Raw genomic sequence first — 20,227 nt, 5'->3', positions numbered from 1 at the left:
AGGTATCTACAGAGATGGCATTTACACCACCTTTTACTAGACCAAGGGAGCGTGATGGACAAAGTCCTGGAAGAAGACTACGCGACTCCTGAGCTAGCAGAGGCTTGCCTGGAGGGATGGCCACGGGCACCGACAGCCCATAGGGTCGAGGCAGCTCTCAGGCTTTACACAAGGCCACGCTAGCGTTGGCATGAAACCAGAGAAACACCCCAATTCATGCTTCAGCATCAGCTGTCCGCTCCCAAGAATGGCTGTGAAAAATGAGTTTCTTCACTGCACCACAGCGTGCAACATCTATTAGGGTAATAAAGATCACACCAAACAACTAAAGAGACAACTCCCTTTTAGTGCCAGGCAGCAGATGCTTCTGCTGGCCATATGTGCAGCGATGGCAACAGAGGTCCTCCCGGTCTCTGCAGGGTTGCATCTGCTGCTGCTTCGTGTCCGTTGGGATGAAACACTACCTGGCACTTTGAGAAAACAAATGAGAATAGCTAAGCCTCCTGGATAGCGTTTGTACTCTTGATGTTAGTTATTAGGGAAGAAGGCCAAGAACAGGAGCTGTTGGATGACACACAGCACCTGCATCAGGCATCAGCCACTCCGGGTCTACCTGCATACGAAGGAGCATTTGGTTTCCTTCAGCAGTTCATCTGCAAGCGCTAACGGTGGAGCAGGAGGGAAACCCCAAGCCCCACGTACCCCACAATGCACAAGACACGGCTTCATTTTATTCATCCTAATTTCAGTACTGCCAAAACCCATAAATTTCTTCCTGAACACTCTTAATGTGGAAAATATCCTCTATTTTGAAGAGTGCTCTGGGACTCAATTCAAAATATGCTCCATGTGTGCAGCTACGTTGAAATTATTTTAAGTCTAGCCAGCTTCCCAGTTCCAATCTCATGGTCCTGCATATGTCTAGCAGCAACGCCTGGGAGGCTTGCTAAGATGTCCCCTCCTCCCGCCACCAGATAAGGTTTCCCTGGGAGACTGAAGTTATCTTAATCTGCAGAAAGCCATCAAACTCAATACTTCCCTCCCTTTTATTATTCTGTGAGTCAATGGTTAAAATTAAGACTTTCCAGGACATACCTTTTTTTTTTTTCCCCCAAGCAGGCTGCTTCCATGGACTGTTAATTACAGCCTATCTATCTCCATAAAAACTGCTGAAGAATAGCTCTTCTGAACCTACACAGAACTTCTAATTACCCCCCAAGTATCAGATTGCGACGTTCCCTGGCTGGAAAACAGCCTGGGCACGCTCTGCAACAGGCAACCAAACACCCGCCGCTCCTTTGCTGCCCGAGCAGCGCTCTCAAACGGTGGCCCCAAAGCTTCAAGATTTCAATATTTTTCTTCTCAGAATATTTTTTGCAATGCTGTTGAAAATGGAGATAGCCACCTCTCCCATCTTATTGCCACTTCTGGAAAAGATGCACCTGAAGGGTTTTTTTTAGTTATATGACAAGTAAGAAACATATTTTAAGCCCAACTGAACCAGATCACCCTATCTCCTTCCCTCACGCAAAGGCGTAAACCTCACCTTAAAGCCTAGAAACATGCAGAAGTCCCTTCTAACTTAAAAAACGCTTTTACTGTAGTCTAAGTCTGGGATTAACCCTCTGAAACAGTGCTTTCCACGGACACCACCACCCGTGATGCTGCAGCTCCTGCAAACCCCGCTGTCGATACCAGTCAGCCCTGCAGAAGTCTGGGGAATCGGACACATCAACAACGCAACTTTACAAGATCCTCCTGCAGCGAGGGCTACTCAACCCTCGGAGTTTAAACTGCAGCTGACCTCCACACTAATGAGGGATCAACAAAGCCATCTGCCCCCAGGGCTGGCGAGCCAGCTGCACACACACCCAAGGTGATGCTGGCTTCAATTACTGCAGCTCCCACAGCGCCGGGGAAACGCATAACAGCAAACCCCATCTGCCAGATCTCCGAAATGACGTCTATCTCGCAAGGACAACATAAAACACATCACCTCAAATGCAGCAGCCAGAGATGCATACTCATCCCCATCCCCTCTTGGTCTTCAAGAGGGGGCAAACCTTGCAGCACACCCTGGATGCAAAAAAAGGGCTAAGAACAGACCTGGATTGCAATGATGAGTTCCCGACTAGTTCTGCAACTGCAAATCACAGCAGAGGCACATCAAACCACATCTCCAAGAACAGAAGTTACCAGCTTTGTTGCTTCTCTGCTGATAAAAGTGTATTCTCACATTGGAAGGTTAAGAAATATTTATACTTAATCCCACATACCAAGCCTTGGCTTAGAATTTTTTTGCATCAGTATTTCTGAAAAACTGGTGTCCACTGATACAGAAAGAACAAAAAACCACTGCACAATACGCACCTTCCTACTTAAGAAGCTGACATTAAATTTGGAAAGTGATGCATACACAGCGCAGTTCAATACCTGCAGTATTTAGGAAAGATCCACATCCCAGCTGGAACAAAAAAATCGATGATATGTGCACAAGAAGTTAATTTTAGGATATTTGTGAACGAAAGCTGATGCCACAAGTTCTGGCTATTACACATTGCACTGGCACAGGTCAGAATTAGAAAACAAGTCTCAGTCCTGCAAATATTCACCATGTACAACAGCGATTTTTGCAAAACACCGCTAATTCTTTGAGAAGCAAAGGCTGGTTTTTTTGACGCCACAGTTAATTGGAGAGAGATGACAGATTCATCTAGGGGCAAAGCATCCACACCAAAAATTAAGTTTTCATTAGCGCACTTATGGCTGGCTGTTGTGGTAAGAAACCATTTAATGTCACATGAGGTGGAGGCTGCAGTACAATTTCAAAAGCCTCTTGTGTCCATTTTCCTGAGCGGGTTCAAGTCCCTTAATAAAGGATTAGATTATAATTTTAATAGCCTGTTCACAGGCTGTGTGGATTGAAGGGATTTATCTTGTCAAGTTAACAGTCATCTTCCTGTCAGCTGCCTTGCCTAGAGCAAAAAAAAAAAAAGAAAAAAAAAGGAAAAAAAAAAGCAAAAAGCAAAAAAGCAAAAAGCAACCCCCCAAACCCTGGGGGGTTCCCAGCACTGGCCAGCCCGCATGTTTTTTGAGCAAGGATGTAACTTGCCTCTCCTCCTGAGAGAGAAAATGCAGGGCGATGCTATAGCACGGCCCTTCCCCATGCTCCGTTGCATCACGGGAGAAGGGAGGTGGCCAAGAGAAAAATGCAACGGATCTATGAGATGTATTCACCCTTCTTATCTGCAAACACTGCAGAAAGCAAATGCCGTTATTAATAGCAGCTGCATTTTTAAGTGGCAAAACAGGACCGAGCTTTGCCCCAAACCCAACAGCAGGATGCTCCTTGCAGGAACCATCCCCAGTCCCGTAGCCAAAAAAAAAAATGTTGGTCCCTGGCCGGTCTGAGAGCCTGTCCTTGTGATCCCCCACCTGCGAAAGGGTCTCGGCATGGAGGAGGCTTTTCCTTTCAGCCCTCTCCCATTGAATCCAGGGAATGCGGCGAGCACGGAACCAATCACAGCAGAAAGGATGGCTCGGGTTTGTGGATGGATTAACTAAAGAGCTGGGCTGGGTTGCTAAGCGAGGCACCTTTTCATGGCAGGGAGGCCCGTTTCAACAATGCTGGTACAGAGAAGCCACGTCCAGCATCCACGCAGGGCCCTGCACGCATGCAGAAAGAGCCGCCGGAGAAACAAACAGCCCATCGGGAACAAGAAAATACAGCAGCAAAGGAGATAAAAGCTCCACCAGTCACACAGAGACAACCTCCCCTCAAATAAAACCTCCTCTGCCCAGAACAAAAGTGCCATCCATGGAGCTTTTGAAAGCTGTTTTTATCTACTGCGCTTCTTGTTATCTTTAATTATTAAGTGTCACGGGAAAGCGGCTGCCCGCCTCCTGAAAGAGGGAAAACAAGAGACCTGGTAACTATTTCTGGGCTGTGCAACCCCTCCCCTGGCTTTAGAAAGTGCCTTCGCCACCATTGCCTCCCCCTTTCTGGCTTTTTTACGGCTTTCTTTTTCCACGTACGTGTGGCCGCAGCCGTTACTAATAAACTTGAAATGATTTTTCACGACGGAGGCTTCCAAAGGACTAAGGGGTTTTGTTTCAAATCATTCCCAGATCAGCTGCGGAGAGCCTGAGCAAGAACAGGCATCGGCTGTCTCCAGCGTGTTCCTCCATGCAGCAGGAAGCAGGGGATAAAAGCAGGCTGTGTTGTAACTGGAACAGGGCATCCGCAGTGCTGCAGGAAAAGGGGGGCCAGAACGGGGATGAAGCACACGCTGGCGTTTAAGAAATGCAGAGTTATTTTAGCAACAGGCATTCCATATTGATGGCTTTCTGTGAATACCCTGGATTAACTGTATGCTTATGATTAAGGCATTTTATAGCACGTTAAAAAAAAAAAACCCACACCCTAAATTTAGGGGTGCTTCCCCCCCTCCAAATCCTAAAGGCAGTGCTGTGTACTTCATGCATTTCCTCAATGCATTTGAAGTTTTACACAGTCTTCGCTCAACATCTTCTTTTTATAACGCTAGAAGGAGGGATAATTGCAAACACCTTATAATGATTAGTCTTCTGCTTTGAACTTTAATGATGGGCCTTTGGGAGTGTTTTAAGAGTTTACTGAAAACATCTTAAACTTGAAAGCCAAAAAAGCCGCTATGCAATATTATTGCTAGTCCAAAGATGAGTATTAAATTAAAAATAATACATACGAGAGCAGAACCTGGTTTACCGAAACGGTCAGAATGCATTAGTCAAATTGCATCACGGGATTTGTACAAACCGGCTAAAACACACACATCAGCCTCAGGTTTGCTACAGATATTCAGAAATCAGGGAAAACACAGCCCCCGAGTCCCAGAGCCTGCTGTTCGCAGAGCCAATTCTCACTGCTCCGTCCTGAGCTTTGTCTCTGGCAATATTGCATCAGCCCCTCCTGCAGCCAGCAACGTCTCGGCGAGCCGAGCCAAAGCTAGCACGGGCTGCAGAACAGGCACACGAGGACTTGTGGCCAAGCAGCTTACTGAGAAGAGCTCCTGGCACGTGTTCGTATCCTACAGGGGTGCAGGGCACCGATTAGCTCTGGAAGAAATGCAGTGATTAAGCGATTACCGCCTGCTACCCTGGAAGCTGCTGACCACAGCCCGATTGCAGCTTGTCTCTGAGCCAGCAAATATTGCACCAGTACTTTTAAATTAGACTCCAGTCTGATTACAGCATAGGGACCAGATTTTAACTAACCTTTTATTATGGGAAATTTTGAAACGTCTGCTTTACTCTCTCAAGATCATTTGAGACAAAGACTAACAGATGCTGCAGTTCCTAGAGGACTGTCTTTAATTTGTTTTTAACCCAAGCTAATGAATAGGTTTACTTATACTTTCGCAAGAATCATTTCAGACTCAGAAAACGTTAAACATTTGGAAAAGAACAAAGGTCCCCTATTTTAAAGAAACCTGAATTTTGCTGTAAATAATGGGGAGTTAGACCCAAAACTGATCCTTCACAAAGGATTATCCAGGTTTGACAGAAAGCTGAAGTCTATGTCCGTGAAACGCAAATGGACAAGACCATGGTACTGTGACCGTGCCACTGGTCTGCTGTAAAGACGGTTGAGGCTGTACATGAGCGTATCAGAAATCAGAACAAAAACATCCTGTCACCCCCTGGAAGCCAGGCTTTGGTGTCACATGTGTGCCCTCTCCATTTTGCAGCAGAGCCTAAATCCAGGGAGAGGAGCGGCAGCTCCTAAGCGATGGGCTGCAAATTCCATGGGTGACGAAACGACCCAGTCTCGCCTCCTCTGTACTTGCACGCACACAGAGCATGGCTGCAAACACTTGCAAGCCCACAAAGGATACCCTCTTCCTATATGCACAGCATCAGCTGGCTACTGACTTCAACAAAATAGAAGAAATTGAGCCAAAAGAGGAAACAGAGGAGTTGAGAAAGGCACAAGAAGATGCCAACGCAGCAGCCAGAAGAGCCGGGATGGGGTAATCCCTTGGATGGACATCATCCCTGACAAAGGACAAGACGCTACTGATACAATGGCCTTTTGCTCTTTCAGATCCCTACGCCAAGATTCAAATTCATTCCCCCTCTTCACACCTACCACGTTAACTCCTGTTTACATGTCCCATACGAGAGCGCAGATCACCCAGGTGGGACCGGGTGAGTGTCACTAAGCCCCTTACGAAGGGGGACGATGCACACAGGTATCCATCAGTTCAGCCTTAGAAGCCAACAGTTGACTTTCACGTTATTCTTTGCAGCGCAGCGAGGACAGTCACCCAACTTCACCTCCCCAGCCCACCAGTGCTCCATCATCCAAAAAAAAAAAAAAAAGAAAAAAAAGCAGGCAGTGCCAGCTCTTTGCTGACGGTGGGAACTTTCTCTTTGCCACAACGTTGGTTAATTAGGGCTGGAAAGGGCCTGGTGACAGTGCCCTCTTTGTGCTGCTTATTTATTTATTTATTTTAAAGTACAGTACGAGCTTTTTGAGAGGCCTCATGTTTTCTCTGGCTCTGAACAAATGCCATCACCCAGCACAATGAGCAGCCTGACGGGAACAAAGGACGCCAGCGCTGCCGAACCCTGAATCACATCCTGGTGGAAAACAGGGAGGAGTGGGACAGGAATCTGAGAAGCGCATAACCAGGTGTTGGAAACGCTACAGGGGTGCCTAGAAGGAGGTGTCTGTGTTTAGTTTAACACCTCGCATCGACAGGATAATGCAGGGAATAAAGGCAGGCAAGCAGAGGACTAGGAAGTTTACACTGGTTGGGACACCGCTGGGAGATGCCCACGAGCCTGCAGGTAGAAGGGAGAGATTTAGAGTGGCTTTTCCTTGGCTCCATGCACATGCAGGATTGTGCGCATCCCCTGCAGAAAGAGGGGCTGGTAGCTGTCTGGCAAGCTGCAGCAACCTGAGACAAAGAAGTGTTGGGACAAACGAAGCGCAGGCAAGCCCTGGGAAGGCAGATCCACATTCACGTTTGCTCTACCGCTTTGCTGAAATCAGGAAATTGAACTCCTGCTCCTACCTACACTCCTTCTGGATTTCTGGTATTGAAGACTTCTATTTACAGAGATGCTGCACTAAGTTTTCCCATTCTTCTCACAGCTACAAGCTGTATTAAGTTACTACAGCTTCCCTTACAGCTCAGTCCATGCTTCGGTTCTCCCTCTGCAGCTGCTCACAACAGCCGTGAGAACAGACCCAACGATAACTCGGGCCCGCTGGCTTGCAGGCAGTTTTCTCGGTGGGTCCATCTCTGCAAAGGGACTCGCAGAGGGAGCACTCGGACGATCTGGGCACCAAAAAGACGCAACTCCCTTTGCCTCCAGATGCAAAGCCATACCAAACAGCATCTCAGCTGCAAAACTAGGAACGAGTCCCAATAATCCCAATGCTGGCTACTGTGCCTGGTGCCAGCACACGCTCCCCACCAGCTCTTTCCACAAGCCCCACTCCCCAGAACAATGCTCAGAGCACTTCCAGCCAAAGCTCTCGTCTAACAGGAGCTGTTTTTCCCTAAAGCAACACCAGTTCCTTCCAAGTTGCGGTCAGATGTGACTCTGTGCTGATGTAGGCTTCCAGTGTGTTTTTTAGCTGCCTTGGGAAAGGAAAAAAAAGTTGTGCTGTCTAAAAACAGCCGTTTTCCTCTGGTGGAAGGCATGTATTTCAACGCGCTGGCGTCGAACGGTAATGGAAATCAGGGTGCGAATCATTCACAAAAGTCCTTCGTTACTTACTGTGGGATCTGTCCAGAGAGAGCACTTTGCACAGTCCTGGCAGGGAGCCCCGGGCGACCGGGGGTGTTGGCAGAAGTGGTCATACCCGTTAATGGCAGCGCGGCAGAGGTAGCACATCTGAGCACCGCAACGGCAGGACATGCGGTTGCAACCCTCCGATTTAATTAGGCCAGTCCCACACTTGTGGCATTTTCTAATTCGGGCAGCTGTCATTTTCTCTTCTCTGCAACACAAGGGGAGGGACAAGAATTAGAGAAGGGGTGTTCGCAGTCACCAGCCTGCGGTAAAATTACTGTTACGCTGTCCCAGCAACGCTTTAACCTCCCTTTCCCCAGTGCATTTCTCCCCCTCCTCTTTCCTCCTACGCCATCCCCACGGTCCACCGCTGTTCCAAGGAGGTCTGGGCTCAGCTCCACTTGGAGCCAACCCATGACAACTCAAGAACAAATTAAGTGAAAGAAAGTCAATCACTGGCTGCATGCTGCAGACCCGATCCTGGTTTCCGTGCGAGCCAAAACGCCGCAGCGCCAGGCTCTGGCTTGGGAGGAATTTAAGCCGTAAGTCGAAGGGCCAAAGGGCACGTGGATGCTTGACTTGGCTGCGGAGAAATACAGCCCGGGAGATAAAGTTCAGGAAAAGCAAACCCTTGGCTGTCATCTGCTAGCTAGTTTTATGTTTGCCTGTTGCTCCGGCTACAAAGTTGCCACGACCATATAATTTTTTTTCCAACCCTGGCTGCTACACTCCAGATTTATTTGGTTTTTGTTAAATTTAAATCAGTAACTGAAAAATAATCACATCTTTCCCCACAGAGACTGGGCTTTCCCCCTTCTCTTAAGATTCCCTACATACATTTTCCAGAGGTTATTGCTTTAGGTTCAAGAGATGGGTTTTACTCTAACGGAGCACAAATGGGAATCCAGGACAAAGCACAGTCCCTGTCCCCGAGAGACACCCTGGCAGCGACACGCGCTCCAGGGCAAAGGCTCAGCTCGCAGCAATACTATTTTGGCACAGAAATGGAGGAAAGCCTCGGTCATTTAATTAAAAGACTTAAGAATATAAGTTGTCATCCTAAGGGCCAATTTTCTGACCGCTGGAGATCACATTACCATTTAATTCACAACCTAGAAGTGAAATCTGATGACAGAAGAGTAAAGAGACTGTGTTTTCATTGAGGGAAGCACAGTTCTCTGGCTGTGCTGACCTGACAGTGGGGAATGATCTTCCCCAGCCAGGCATCTCCACCCAACTACTTTAGTGGACCTGCAAAGTCAACATATGTTTGGGAGATGACAGGGAGGTATTTTTGAGGAGGATCACAGCAGCAAACCAGGCTACAGCACAACCCCACAAACCGCTCCGTCAGCCTAACCGGAGGAGCAGGGAACGGCGAGGTGGGAACTTCAGCTGCCTTGCAGCTACCCAAAGCTCCCAGGCAGTTATACCTGGCATGACCTGCGCCCAGGCATTTGGAGATACGCTAAGAATAGAGACAAAAAAACCCCAAAACAAAACACAAAAAACCAACCCAACTTGAGACTGACTTTCCTCTGAGCTGCAGCTGCTCTTCCCTCCACTACTCAACAGGATGCTGCTGCTGCAGATTTTTTTTTGGAAACTTTGAGCAAGGCAGGAAGTTTGGCCATAACTCCAGCTGTGCTTCCCTTTCCTTACGCAGGGCTTCAAAAGGAAGCTTTTATTGTATCAGGCAGTTAGACTCATCTATCCACAGCAACATTCTGCTAAAGGTTTTGAAATGGATATTTTTTTCCTTATTAGAGACATGACAACTTGTTCCTCCTCCCTCTCACCACTCTTTCCTACAGGGAAAGGAGTGGCAGAGAAAGAAGTCATCAAATCTGTAAAGATTTGGTTCTGAATTAGGGACTGCGGGATGAGCAAGCAACAGTCATTCTGCCTTCCAGTGGTGGAGCTTTCCAAACTCTGCTCATGCCAGACAGACTCTAAATCAGAGAGGAAAGGATTGGGCAATGTGGGCAAGTCCCATTTGACTGCACCAGACACGCAGCTCCATGGATGAACCTTCCCTTATTTCCTAAAGGCAGAGGATTTTGTCATTTGCTGTAGGAACGAGAAAGATCAAACTTCAAAAGATTTTAGGAAAACACTCAGGATTTACACCTGCGTATTTCAAAACGTGACGCCATTCTGTAACAATTCTACAAATCAGTTAGAAACAGAGACAATCTTCTGTAAGAAAACACTTCCCCTCCCACGAAGCCAGAAAGCAGTAGCTGAGCAAACCGCACATGTCTCCACTCTAGATTTTCAAAGGGTAATAGCGACTTACTGTGACTCAATACACTTCTTTGCCTCTGTGCAACACCTCCCTTCTCCCCGCCACCCCGAAGCAACGCTAATGGGGGTTTTTCACCTCTGAGAAGGACCAGGTTCCAGCCTGCGAGACACCGGGCTAGCCAGAGGAACAGGCTGGTCTGGTGACAACTCTCCCACGTTCTGAAATTACCAGCTGGATCCACTGCCAAGTGTCTTTCACAGAAAGAAATCCCATCCTGGGAGCCTTCTGACCCCTCAGCTTTGAGATCCCTAGGACCTCCCTGATGGAAGGCAGTGACACCCAGCAGAACTGTAGGGCCTCTACTAGTCACAAGAAGAGGGGTTTCTCACCCCCTCCACACCAGAGCGTATTGCCTAGCGTATCGCTATTATGAGTTCATCCACTCCCCCCGTTTTTGCCTGGTTGTGGAGTTTACTTACATGGACGTCCTGTATTTGATGTCATCCTTCTCAGCCAGCTGCTCGCAGGTGAGGTTCATGTGCTCCTTCCACAGCCCCTGGCACTTCCGACACGTTTCCTGAGGAGGATAACAAGCATTAAAGGAAGAGAAGACCCAGCACACCACTAACAGCATCAGGAATTGGAAAAATTCCCATCTCTTGCCCCACCACGTTGCAGGTTCTCAGTTGAGGATGGGCTGGTAGTATGGTATAGAGGTCTGCAGGTCTGTCCTCCACCGGAGACCAGAATAAGTCCATCAAATAATGGGAGCCAAGGGTTTTTCCAAGGCACAAGAACCCAGGTACAAAATGAGTCCATAAATCCTATTTCACCTAAAACTCATGGAACAGCTACCAGGTTCACCAGTTACTTCCCGGAGGAGACTGCAGAGATGAAAACATGGTGCTAAAGGACATCAAGTTCATCTGTTTCCTGACCAAAATCCTTCACCTTCATATAAAGGGCTTCTAGTTCAGCAGGCAATGGAAACCTTGCAGCTGCATCAAAAACTCTGTTTCACCATGCATACAAGCAAATCCATATTATGCTTTGTAAAACCTCACAAAGTTAAAGCAGTTTACATGAGTAAACAGCTTAAAAAGACAGGATGTGGACAAACGTCCATAAAACAGAGGTGGAATATGAGCAAATATTTATTAATTTAACCAGAATAGCTGAACTAAACTTAGAGCATGTGACTGAACTCTCCTGTCCTTGTAAACTCTTTAGCAACAAGGCTCTAATCCGGGACCGGTAAAGCTGCGTGGAGCAGGAGAGCTGTGGAGGCACTATTGGCAAGGGAACTTGGACTAACACTTGGAACAGAGTTGATTTTTTCAGTTGGCTAGCCAAAGAAAACATAATTTTGTTTTGGGTCAAACAAGAGATTTTCCTTTAATTTGAGGAAGATTAAAAAACATCCAGATCAGACTTGGAAAAAGTACATATTTCACAATCCAACTGTTTCATCTTCAGGATGGCTGGGGCTCAGGCTTTTAAATCCAACTTTCTCCCCCTGGCAGGAAAACCCATACGGCTGTGAAGCATCCTCTTCCCCTCCACACCAAAGAAGGTCCCAAAAGAGCTTTGCCCAGCTCTGGTCACGCTGTTAGCAAAAGGCGACGACTGCAGAGACACATCTTATTTGCTTGCATTACCTTCATTTTATTTTAATGAAGAAATTGGACATTTATATGAGATATGATAGAAGTAACTGCTTAAAGACATACGTAGGCAGCAACACTCTTTTGATCGTGAATCAGACAAACAGGATGAACACCAAAGCTTCCAAGGAAGCCACCCCTAGGAGGGGGGTGCAAAATGTTGTCTTGTTTGTATTTGTGCTCGCTGGGAGATGCGTAACAGCTTGTGCTTTCATCTGGAGAAATAAAGGCTCCTCGTCCTGGCTGGTAAGCCAGACGTGTTTGCAGACTGCAGGGTAAGGGCTGTAGTAAGAGGAGAGCCAAGTGCGTGACTGTGTCCCAGAAGCTCAGCAGTGGATTTTGTGATCACTCACCTTGCAAATGCACCCCTTGGCAGGCAGGCACTAGTTTTAAGGGGCAGTAAATGCCCTGGTTCTATTGATCCTCATGAATCATTCATCATACCCTGTGTTTTCCTGCTAAAGCTGTTAAAACAGGCACCATTTTGTGTGCATTTGTTGGCAGGCCACGTCTGGCTGTTATCGGCACAGGAGGATCAGACTTGGAGCCGTTCATGTACCTCGATGAGGACCCACCTTCCCCTTTTAGTCTCAATGCCTGGCCACGTGCCATTCCAAGATCAAAAGTGCCGTAGGTTTTGGGTTTTTTACATATACCAAGGGTTAAAAACAGTCTTTGGAGCCCTGCTACACAGAACCACTTTCACACGCCAGCAACAAAGATTTAAAAGCTTTTTGCCAGAAGGGTTGGCACACTTTCCAGCCAGGAGCCTACTATTCCCAATTACTTAACTCCAGGAGCCTCCTTCGCTGCCGAATTAGAAATGATGCCCTTCTGAAGCAGATGGTGCCGCTTATACTTTCATACCAAGTCATTCCCTTTGCCTTTTGCTACTGCCACCATCCTTGCTTTGCACGCTGCAGGTATTTAAAAACAATGCTCTCCCTTGAGCTGAGGCTGCCGTTATTTGCCAAACAGTTGTCTCCTACACTCAGGAAAAGGGATTTCTGTGCAGGCGAGGAGAAAGGGAAGAGGCATGGCAATATAGATTTCCCAAACGCGCTGGGGTGGCATGAGACAGGAGGTATCTGGTTCTCCGCATTACTGTGACCGCTGCACAGCGAGTGCCATCGCAGCTGTGCACATTTCTGGGATCCCTCCCAAGACACGTTGGGCACGAGGAGCTGCAAACCCATGGACAATTCTGCCTGCCTGTTCCAATGCACCCCGTGAAGGAGATGTCCCCATGGCTTCCTAACTTCGAGTGTCACCTGGTGCTGCCTCTGACCAAGCCACATCCTCTCCAAAACAGAGGCAGGGGAAAAAAATGAACAATACATGTGCCATCAGCAGAACTCGGTGTGGCTTCTCCCCTTGTTCTACCCAAGACAACGGCACATTGTTGGCAGTTACAGGAACCCGTGTTGGACCCCTGCCCACAAAAGCGGGGAGAAAGCCCACAGTTCAGACAAAGGCAACTGCTCCAGCGCCACAACTGAGGTCACAGCTCTCGCCCAAGAAAAGAAAAGTGACTTTAATTTTTACTCTTAGTCGAATCCAACCTGCTCGCTGATGAGGGTTTTGCACATCTCGCGTGATGACAATTCTGATCTCTACAATTTCCACAGGGGGTTCTTTTATTTTAGAAACAGCTTTTTGTTTGATAAAGAAACATACTCTGCCATTACCATATTAATTAACCGAAACACACAGTAGGATAGCTGATTTTTTGCAACCAGTCTAGATTATTTCTATTGTAAGAGCAGCACTTGGCACTAAGACTGGCTACCGCAATATAAGGCAGCTCCTAAACCCACACAAAGAGGGAACGAGTCCTTCCCAGCCCTGAAATCTTCTACTCCAAGTGTAGCAGCCAAAAAGCAAGTCAGTCCACCAAAACAAAGACCTTGCCCAACTTCTTCAGCACTTTGTCCATTAGCAAACCCTGGCCTACTCGCGTAGGGGTACCTGATGTGGGAAAGCATGTTTTGTTTTAGTTTTAACAGCTGTTCAACTAAATTCATCATTTCTGGATGGTACGCATTCCATGTGTTTCTCCCGCCCTTCCCCAGCCCGCTCCTCCTCGCAGGCAGGTACAGCTAACGCAGCTCACGCTTTCGGTGCGAGGGGCGGCGTGTTTGCGGAAGCCTTGGCATTAGCAGACGGCTCCAAACCAGGCATGGGTGCCGGAGATTAAGTATCTGCTGCCTGTTACATCTGCCCGAGCTTGGCAGGCAGCCTAGTACAGTCCATTAATGTGCCAGGCTGGGATGGCGGAGAGGAGGATGTCATGGAGAGGGTGTTTAATCGCACACTGTAATCTCCTCACTGTACATCTGTTAGAGGTAGTGGCTCCGTTTCCTCTCGCTGGCCGCCAGGAAGCAGCCGGGATTAACACAAACATGTTTGGGTTCAGGAGGATCCTTTGTTCCCAGGGTCAGCAGTGCGGATACGCAGCTTTCTGTGCTCAGGGCCAGCCTGGCTAAGGGTGGGCAGTTTGCTTTTAGCACGGGCATCACAATCCTTAAACGTCCTTGTTAATTGTCCCAGCACCTAATGAAGGTAGAAGGGAGCATTTTATGCGAACCTACCACCTTCCTCAGCGCTTCTACTGGTACTTACAATGGATGCTACAGTTTTAAAACACAGCCTAAACTTTTTTTTCACTCTGCTATCTACTAAAAATAACTCTCCAAGGTCCAGCCCACATATCAGGGGGAAAAAAACCCAAAACCCAAGTAATCAACTTCTCCCTGCTAGTCTCCATATCCTTTTGGCTACAGTCAGGCTGTTGTACGCGCTGCCGGCAATGTAGATGCACCAGCTTTCCTGGTTTCAACCCAAACAAACGCCACACGGACAAAACCATCAGATGATACACACAGATCACGGACCAACTGCCCACGGCATTCCTGCGTGCCCGCTTCTTCTGTAGGAGTTTACACGAAGCCATTTACTGATTGAGCAAAATGCAAAAGGGAGCGAGGGGGGAAGCTCAACTTAAACAACAACAGGCAATGGACTAGGCTGTCATCACCACCCTCCAGCTCTCAGTGGTGGCTCCGAGCAGAGTCCAGCGCTTGGCTTAGCTCTCCATATGCCGGTTAATTAAATCCTTTTGCCGCTGTGCCGTGCGACTCCCTGCGTCCCCCAGGAAGGGCAAGTTGCACACTCCAGCGGTCTCTGCTGATTGCACACACGGGGACATTTGCTGCTGTGCTCCCTGCTAGGAGTGAGAGGGAGGTAAAACATACTGTGTATCCCTTCGATGCTCGCTGGGATGGAGCCCCAGTGATTGATTCTCTGCTTCTTCCTGCTTTTAGACACACAATAGCGCAGGCTAACCTCAAACAGGCCAAGTTTTACCCAAAAGCAGATGTGAATGCAATAGTCTTAGAATAGCACCTCAGGGCCAGTCCATACTGCGCTGGTTTAATTAAAGGGCTGCAATTCCCAACCAGATGAGTTAATGGGAAAACAAAGAACCACACAGTCTTCCTCCCCACAAAGTCTCCACTGTCCATAAAGCTGCACTGACCTTAACTTAAAATGGATGCAGAAGTAGCTAAATGAATACAACCTTTAAGCATGGATAAGTCCTCACGATCAAACTCCTTCGGGACTGTTTCTGGAATTTCCTATATGTTAAACTGGGATAAAGAGGCTATAATCCAGCCCAAGACAATCCATTTTGGTGAGAGACCCCTCTTTAGAGATGTACAAACACCCAGCACAGGGAAGTGGGACCCCAACTCCACAGGTACCCGACCGTCCAGTACAGAGAGCGCTCCTTCCAGCACCAACTGCTGCAGCAGCTCTCCAGTCCCGGAGCCACCGGCATCGCTGCATACAACGGGCAAGAGAGGCAGCGGGTACCAACCCCAAATGCACCAAAATCCACGTAGTGTGGAGAAATGAATGCTGTGCCTCGGATGGGCGATGGGGCAAGGAGCAAGGGGCTGGGAGGACATCGGTGCTGGGTGGGTTTGCTGCTCCCCCCCGGGGGAGCTGTGCGGGGTCCCCGAGCAAGGCTGTTCCCCGGGCAGCGCTGCCGCTCAGCGGCCGCCGGCCACACCGCAGCTCCGGGCCCTGGGACAGAAAGGAGGAGGCGAGCAGCTAAGAGAAACCCAGGAAAAAACCGAAGCCCCCTCTCCTTAGCACAGCCGTGATTTATTCTGGGAGGGGAGAGGTTGCAGGAAGAAATAAAGCAAAGGCACAAGCCTTGGACTAGGCTGTAAGAACGTGCCAGGGTGTAAACATAGAGACCTCCGAGTGATGGAGAGTTAAAAGCTGGATAAGGAAAATACGCATTTATATCCAACATCCACCAGGAGGGCTGGTTAAAGCTTTTATGGCCATATATTAAACCCCATTACCAAAAACGATGACCCCAACCAATGTCTCCTGTTTTGCATGCTCTTTTTAAATTGAGCATCTTGTACTCCCTCCTCATCTTTGAGACACTGGAGATAGGCAATGCCCTTTTGCTTCCAGAAACGTGCCAGCAGGCCGGTTCCCACAGAGGTTTGGGTCATCCGCATTAGAATCTGAGAACCAGAAACACATGGTAACTCTAACCCCACGCTTGCCTAAGTCAGTAGGACTATCTCGTATCTGTAATTCAGAAGTTCCTGAAACACATATACCAAATCAAAGCAAGCTTTTCCCCTCCCCAGAGCTTGACTTTAAAAGGCCAGATCAGCTGCTGGTTTGGGTGCAGTGGTTAGGGACCCATAGAGCAAAAATATCTGCAGCTTCACACAAGAAGTACTGCTAAGCATCAATATCACCCTACGGCTGGTCAGAGGTGGAAACTGCGCTAGCACTAGAAATTGCTCGCCGATCTCATGCTCATGTACCACAGTGTAATCGGAATAAGAGAAACAGCTCTTTCACCGACAAGGAGTGTGACTTAATTTGAACTTGTACAAAACTTAAAGGTTTTTTCATCAAAGCTACTTCCTCTCAAGCTCCAGAGGCGTGAGGAATATATCAAAAGCTGCAGGCAGCAGGTCGGCTGCGTAAATGAGCACTGGAGTATTTGCATCACACATTCATTGCACCAGGATCCCTTCCCCTAAACAGAGGAACAAGTGTTTCTCATAAGGATAAGCTCCCCTCCCCTAAAATAACATTTTTCAGAAGCTAGTCCCCTGCCCTGAGCAGACTGATATTGCACACAGCATCTCTCCAGCTCAGCACACTGGGAAATTTGGGTATGGCCGGGGTGGATAGGCTTTGTGACCTATCCAGAGGTGGTCACCTACCAACCTGAGTCAGCCTGCAGTGCAGGTAGAGGAAACCACCGCTTGGTCACTTTATAAAGGCAGGTTAAATATAGTCTGCGACCTCACACCGAAGATGTTGTCTAAATCAGTATACCTGAGGTCATATTGCTCCTTCCCAGGGCAGAAAGTTAAGAGAAATTCAGTAAATGCTACTGGAAACACATCTGTAGTTGTTAACCACAGTTTTTGGATCTGTTGGACTGATTGCAGATAATAGCTATATGCCTTCCCAGCCAACGTAAATAATTAAATACTAGCAGACTAGTTCAAAGCACTCAGCAGCTGACCTCCTTGCTCTCCCCCCAGTGCAGATTGCCTTACCCCATTCAGCAGAGGAGATCTAAGAGGTTATCCATTTAATCCTACGCACAACCTCACACAAGAAGGGATGTTGCTTCCAATAGCTGGAACTCTTAACTGATGAGATCTAGCAGGGCTAAACAACAGCGGCAGCAACTGTGGAACTGGTCGAAACAAGAGAGACCTTAGGAGAGGAACAGATTTAGATTTCAAGACAAGCAACCTGATTTTTAAAGGATAACTCTGGAAGGTTACTCAAGGGGTTGCACCCAACAACATCAAGAAGGTTAAGGTGTAACAAAAGCAAGGTATCTTATTTGCAGAGGCATCTGCTAGTGATGCATTGTAAGACTGAGAGGAGGAACAATTACTGAAGTTAATTTTGAAACTTCCCTCTTACACCAGCATATGATAAACAAATCCCTCCGTCACTCCGCCCCAGACACAAATCCCTACCCAGGGCCGTCGGTGGCAGGAACTGGAGAAAGCCTCCCCCAGATCTGCCCTATTTTTCCTGTGGTTCTCTCTCCCCCTACCGTCTCCCAGATTTTATCGTATTATGAAAGGCTCACATGAGGAACTCTGTTACAGATGTCCTCTCCTCCATCAACAGCTGCGTGGAGACCCAGGTTTATGTAACACACCTACAACCACTTTTAATGACTCTCTGCAATATGGCAATTTTGATGGTAATTTAGCAGCATTAACACACTTCATTTCCAATTTAGAGCCTTTTTAACCGTACTCTCTACCTACAGCAGAAGTTAACACTCCAGCTCATTATAACAGCAGCAAGGGATGAGAAAAGGTGAACTGTCTGAGCAGAGCAGCTATACGGGTAAATAGCTTTAGTCTAGGTACAAATAAACCCTCAGAAACTGGGCAAGTACAGCTTGCTTTGCCAGGGAAATTAAACCCAAATGAGGGGAAAACCCCAAAGTAAGGTGCTCCTAGCTTTAAACTGGCCATAGTAAAACAAAAATAAGTAAAAAATGTTCAGGAACTAGCAAGGATAAAGAAAAATTAAAGCAAAGTGATACCTGGCCTCCATGAAATCTCAGAAGTTCACATGGTTTATTGTTTTAATGCCTATGTGGTACAGAGTTACCTCTTACCTGCTGCTCCCCGCAAGAGCTCTGTGCAGACAGTAAGGGGACTGCTTTGCAGCCCCTGAACCGAGCCACACAGCGCAAGAGCCACAGCAGCTGGCCTTGTAACTATAGTATTTATAGCTATAGTATTTGCAGCAGATAAACTGAAAATGGCCCTCTGAACTGCTAACCTCCATCTTCCAAATTCACCAATGTGACCGTGAGTCATCTGCAGCTCATTTGCTATGCTAAAATAAGCTAGTGGTAAAACCAAAGCCGATGGCCCATACCAGCAGCCTGCTGAAACTTCCCGGCAAGAGAGAGCGCTGTGCGAGATTTTAAATAGCCAAAACCACCAAGAAGTGCAGCGTGATGGAAGAGTTTACATCTGAAGCTCCAGTGCAGACATGCACTGGATTTCCTCCTGCACCACAAAAGCTATTCAGTTGCCTGTTCAAAATAATAACAACAACAATAAAAAAATGGTATCAAGCAAATGAGTATGCAAATAAAGCAGAGTAAAGTACTGAAAGCTAATCAGGGAAATAGATATGCTGGCAACTCACTGATTCCTCTTTCAGAGGCCCCAGATGATGTTTCCATTCCCTCGCGTACCTAAAGCACCCACCAGCCCAACCTAACACCGGCTGGGCCTGGGTTTCTGTTTGGTGCAGATGTGGCAAAGAAGCCTCAAAACTGCAATTTGGGGGTGTTTTTTTAAGCCCTGCTAAGGCTAAGCTTAGCTGCAGGCTAAGGCCCTGCAGCTTCGGTACATGCAACGTGCCTCCCCAGGGCTGCAGGGAGCAGAGGGACACTGGGAAGGAGATGCAGTGAGACAAGTGATGTCCAAAACCATTGGGCACAGGCTGCAGCGATCAAAAGTCTTTCTTACCCAAAGCACACGTTGCAATGGGGGAAAACACCGCTTCAGCCCTTGCCGGGTGTACGTTGTCACATCCCCACAGGTCACTGCACCAGCACCGTGTGAAGAGAGTATTTAGCAGGCAGGAGCATACCAGCCTTGAGGGGGAATGCCCAGTGCACACCCCGCAAACCCGCCAGCCCCGGCAAAGAGCACGGCAGAGGGGATAGAGCGATCTGAGGCCATTGTGCAAAGTGCCCGCTTACCCCCAGACCAGTCTAATCTTGACCAAAGCCGATCAGCCGCCTTAACTCCTGAGGGAGGACGGGCAGGTTAATAACAGTGCGGCTGCAATATCCTGCCAAACAAGGGTAATTCAGGACACGTTTGTCTTCTAATTAGAAGAGTTCTTTAATCTGTAATTTAATTTTCATTTAAGTCATATAATTCCTTTCAATTCACTTTTTTTTTTTTTAAATAGTCACAGAAAAATGTGGGGCTTGGAAACACTTTGGAATAAGAGGAAAACCATCTCACATCTGGGGATATTGAAGCTAAACTGAGTTAGCAATTCCAAGGGGATCCTCTCTACCCGCACCAGCTCGGAAACAAAAGCTGGTAATCCAGCAAGATAGGCTCGCTTCCGCACAACCATGTGAGACTGGGCAAGAGGCAGGGAAAACGAGACGGAAAACACCACCTTGAACCCTGAAACATTTGTGAGGTCCCAGCGCCACGCAGAAGACGGCCCATCGCAACAGAAGTGAGACGGGAAGAGTGCGCTGCAACCCTCGGCGTTGTGAAATCCCCAAGGCAAGCAGTTCCCTTTCTGTTACGCTTAGAAACACCGATCAGAAAGACCCGTTCCCCTCTTCTCCCCCGGCTTCAGTAGAGCACACAAGTTTAAGTGCGCTGCTCAACTATTTGCATGGCATGACTTGTCTACAAACCAGAGATGTTGCAAGCCTGTTTTTTGTAAAAGCAAA

The 20,227-nt window shown here is 47.8% G+C and overlaps 1 protein-coding gene across 1 annotated transcript in view; it reads right to left on the bottom strand.

The window, feature by feature from the left end:
* Window positions 1-20,227, bottom strand: part of RNF216 (ring finger protein 216) — a 77,474-nt gene that overhangs the window by 2,469 nt on the left and 54,778 nt on the right. Inside the window, 2 exon segments of the mRNA XM_050905813.1 lie at window positions 7,774-7,996; window positions 10,516-10,613. Of these exon segments, the coding sequence (XP_050761770.1) occupies window positions 7,774-7,996; window positions 10,516-10,613 (321 nt within the window).

The sequence above is a fragment of the Gymnogyps californianus genome, chromosome 15 (assembly GCF_018139145.2).
Source record: "Gymnogyps californianus isolate 813 chromosome 15, ASM1813914v2, whole genome shotgun sequence".
NCBI lineage: Eukaryota > Metazoa > Chordata > Aves > Accipitriformes > Cathartidae > Gymnogyps > Gymnogyps californianus.
Note: the sequence above shows the minus strand (reverse complement) of the source record. Positions and strands in the feature narration are given on the sequence as shown.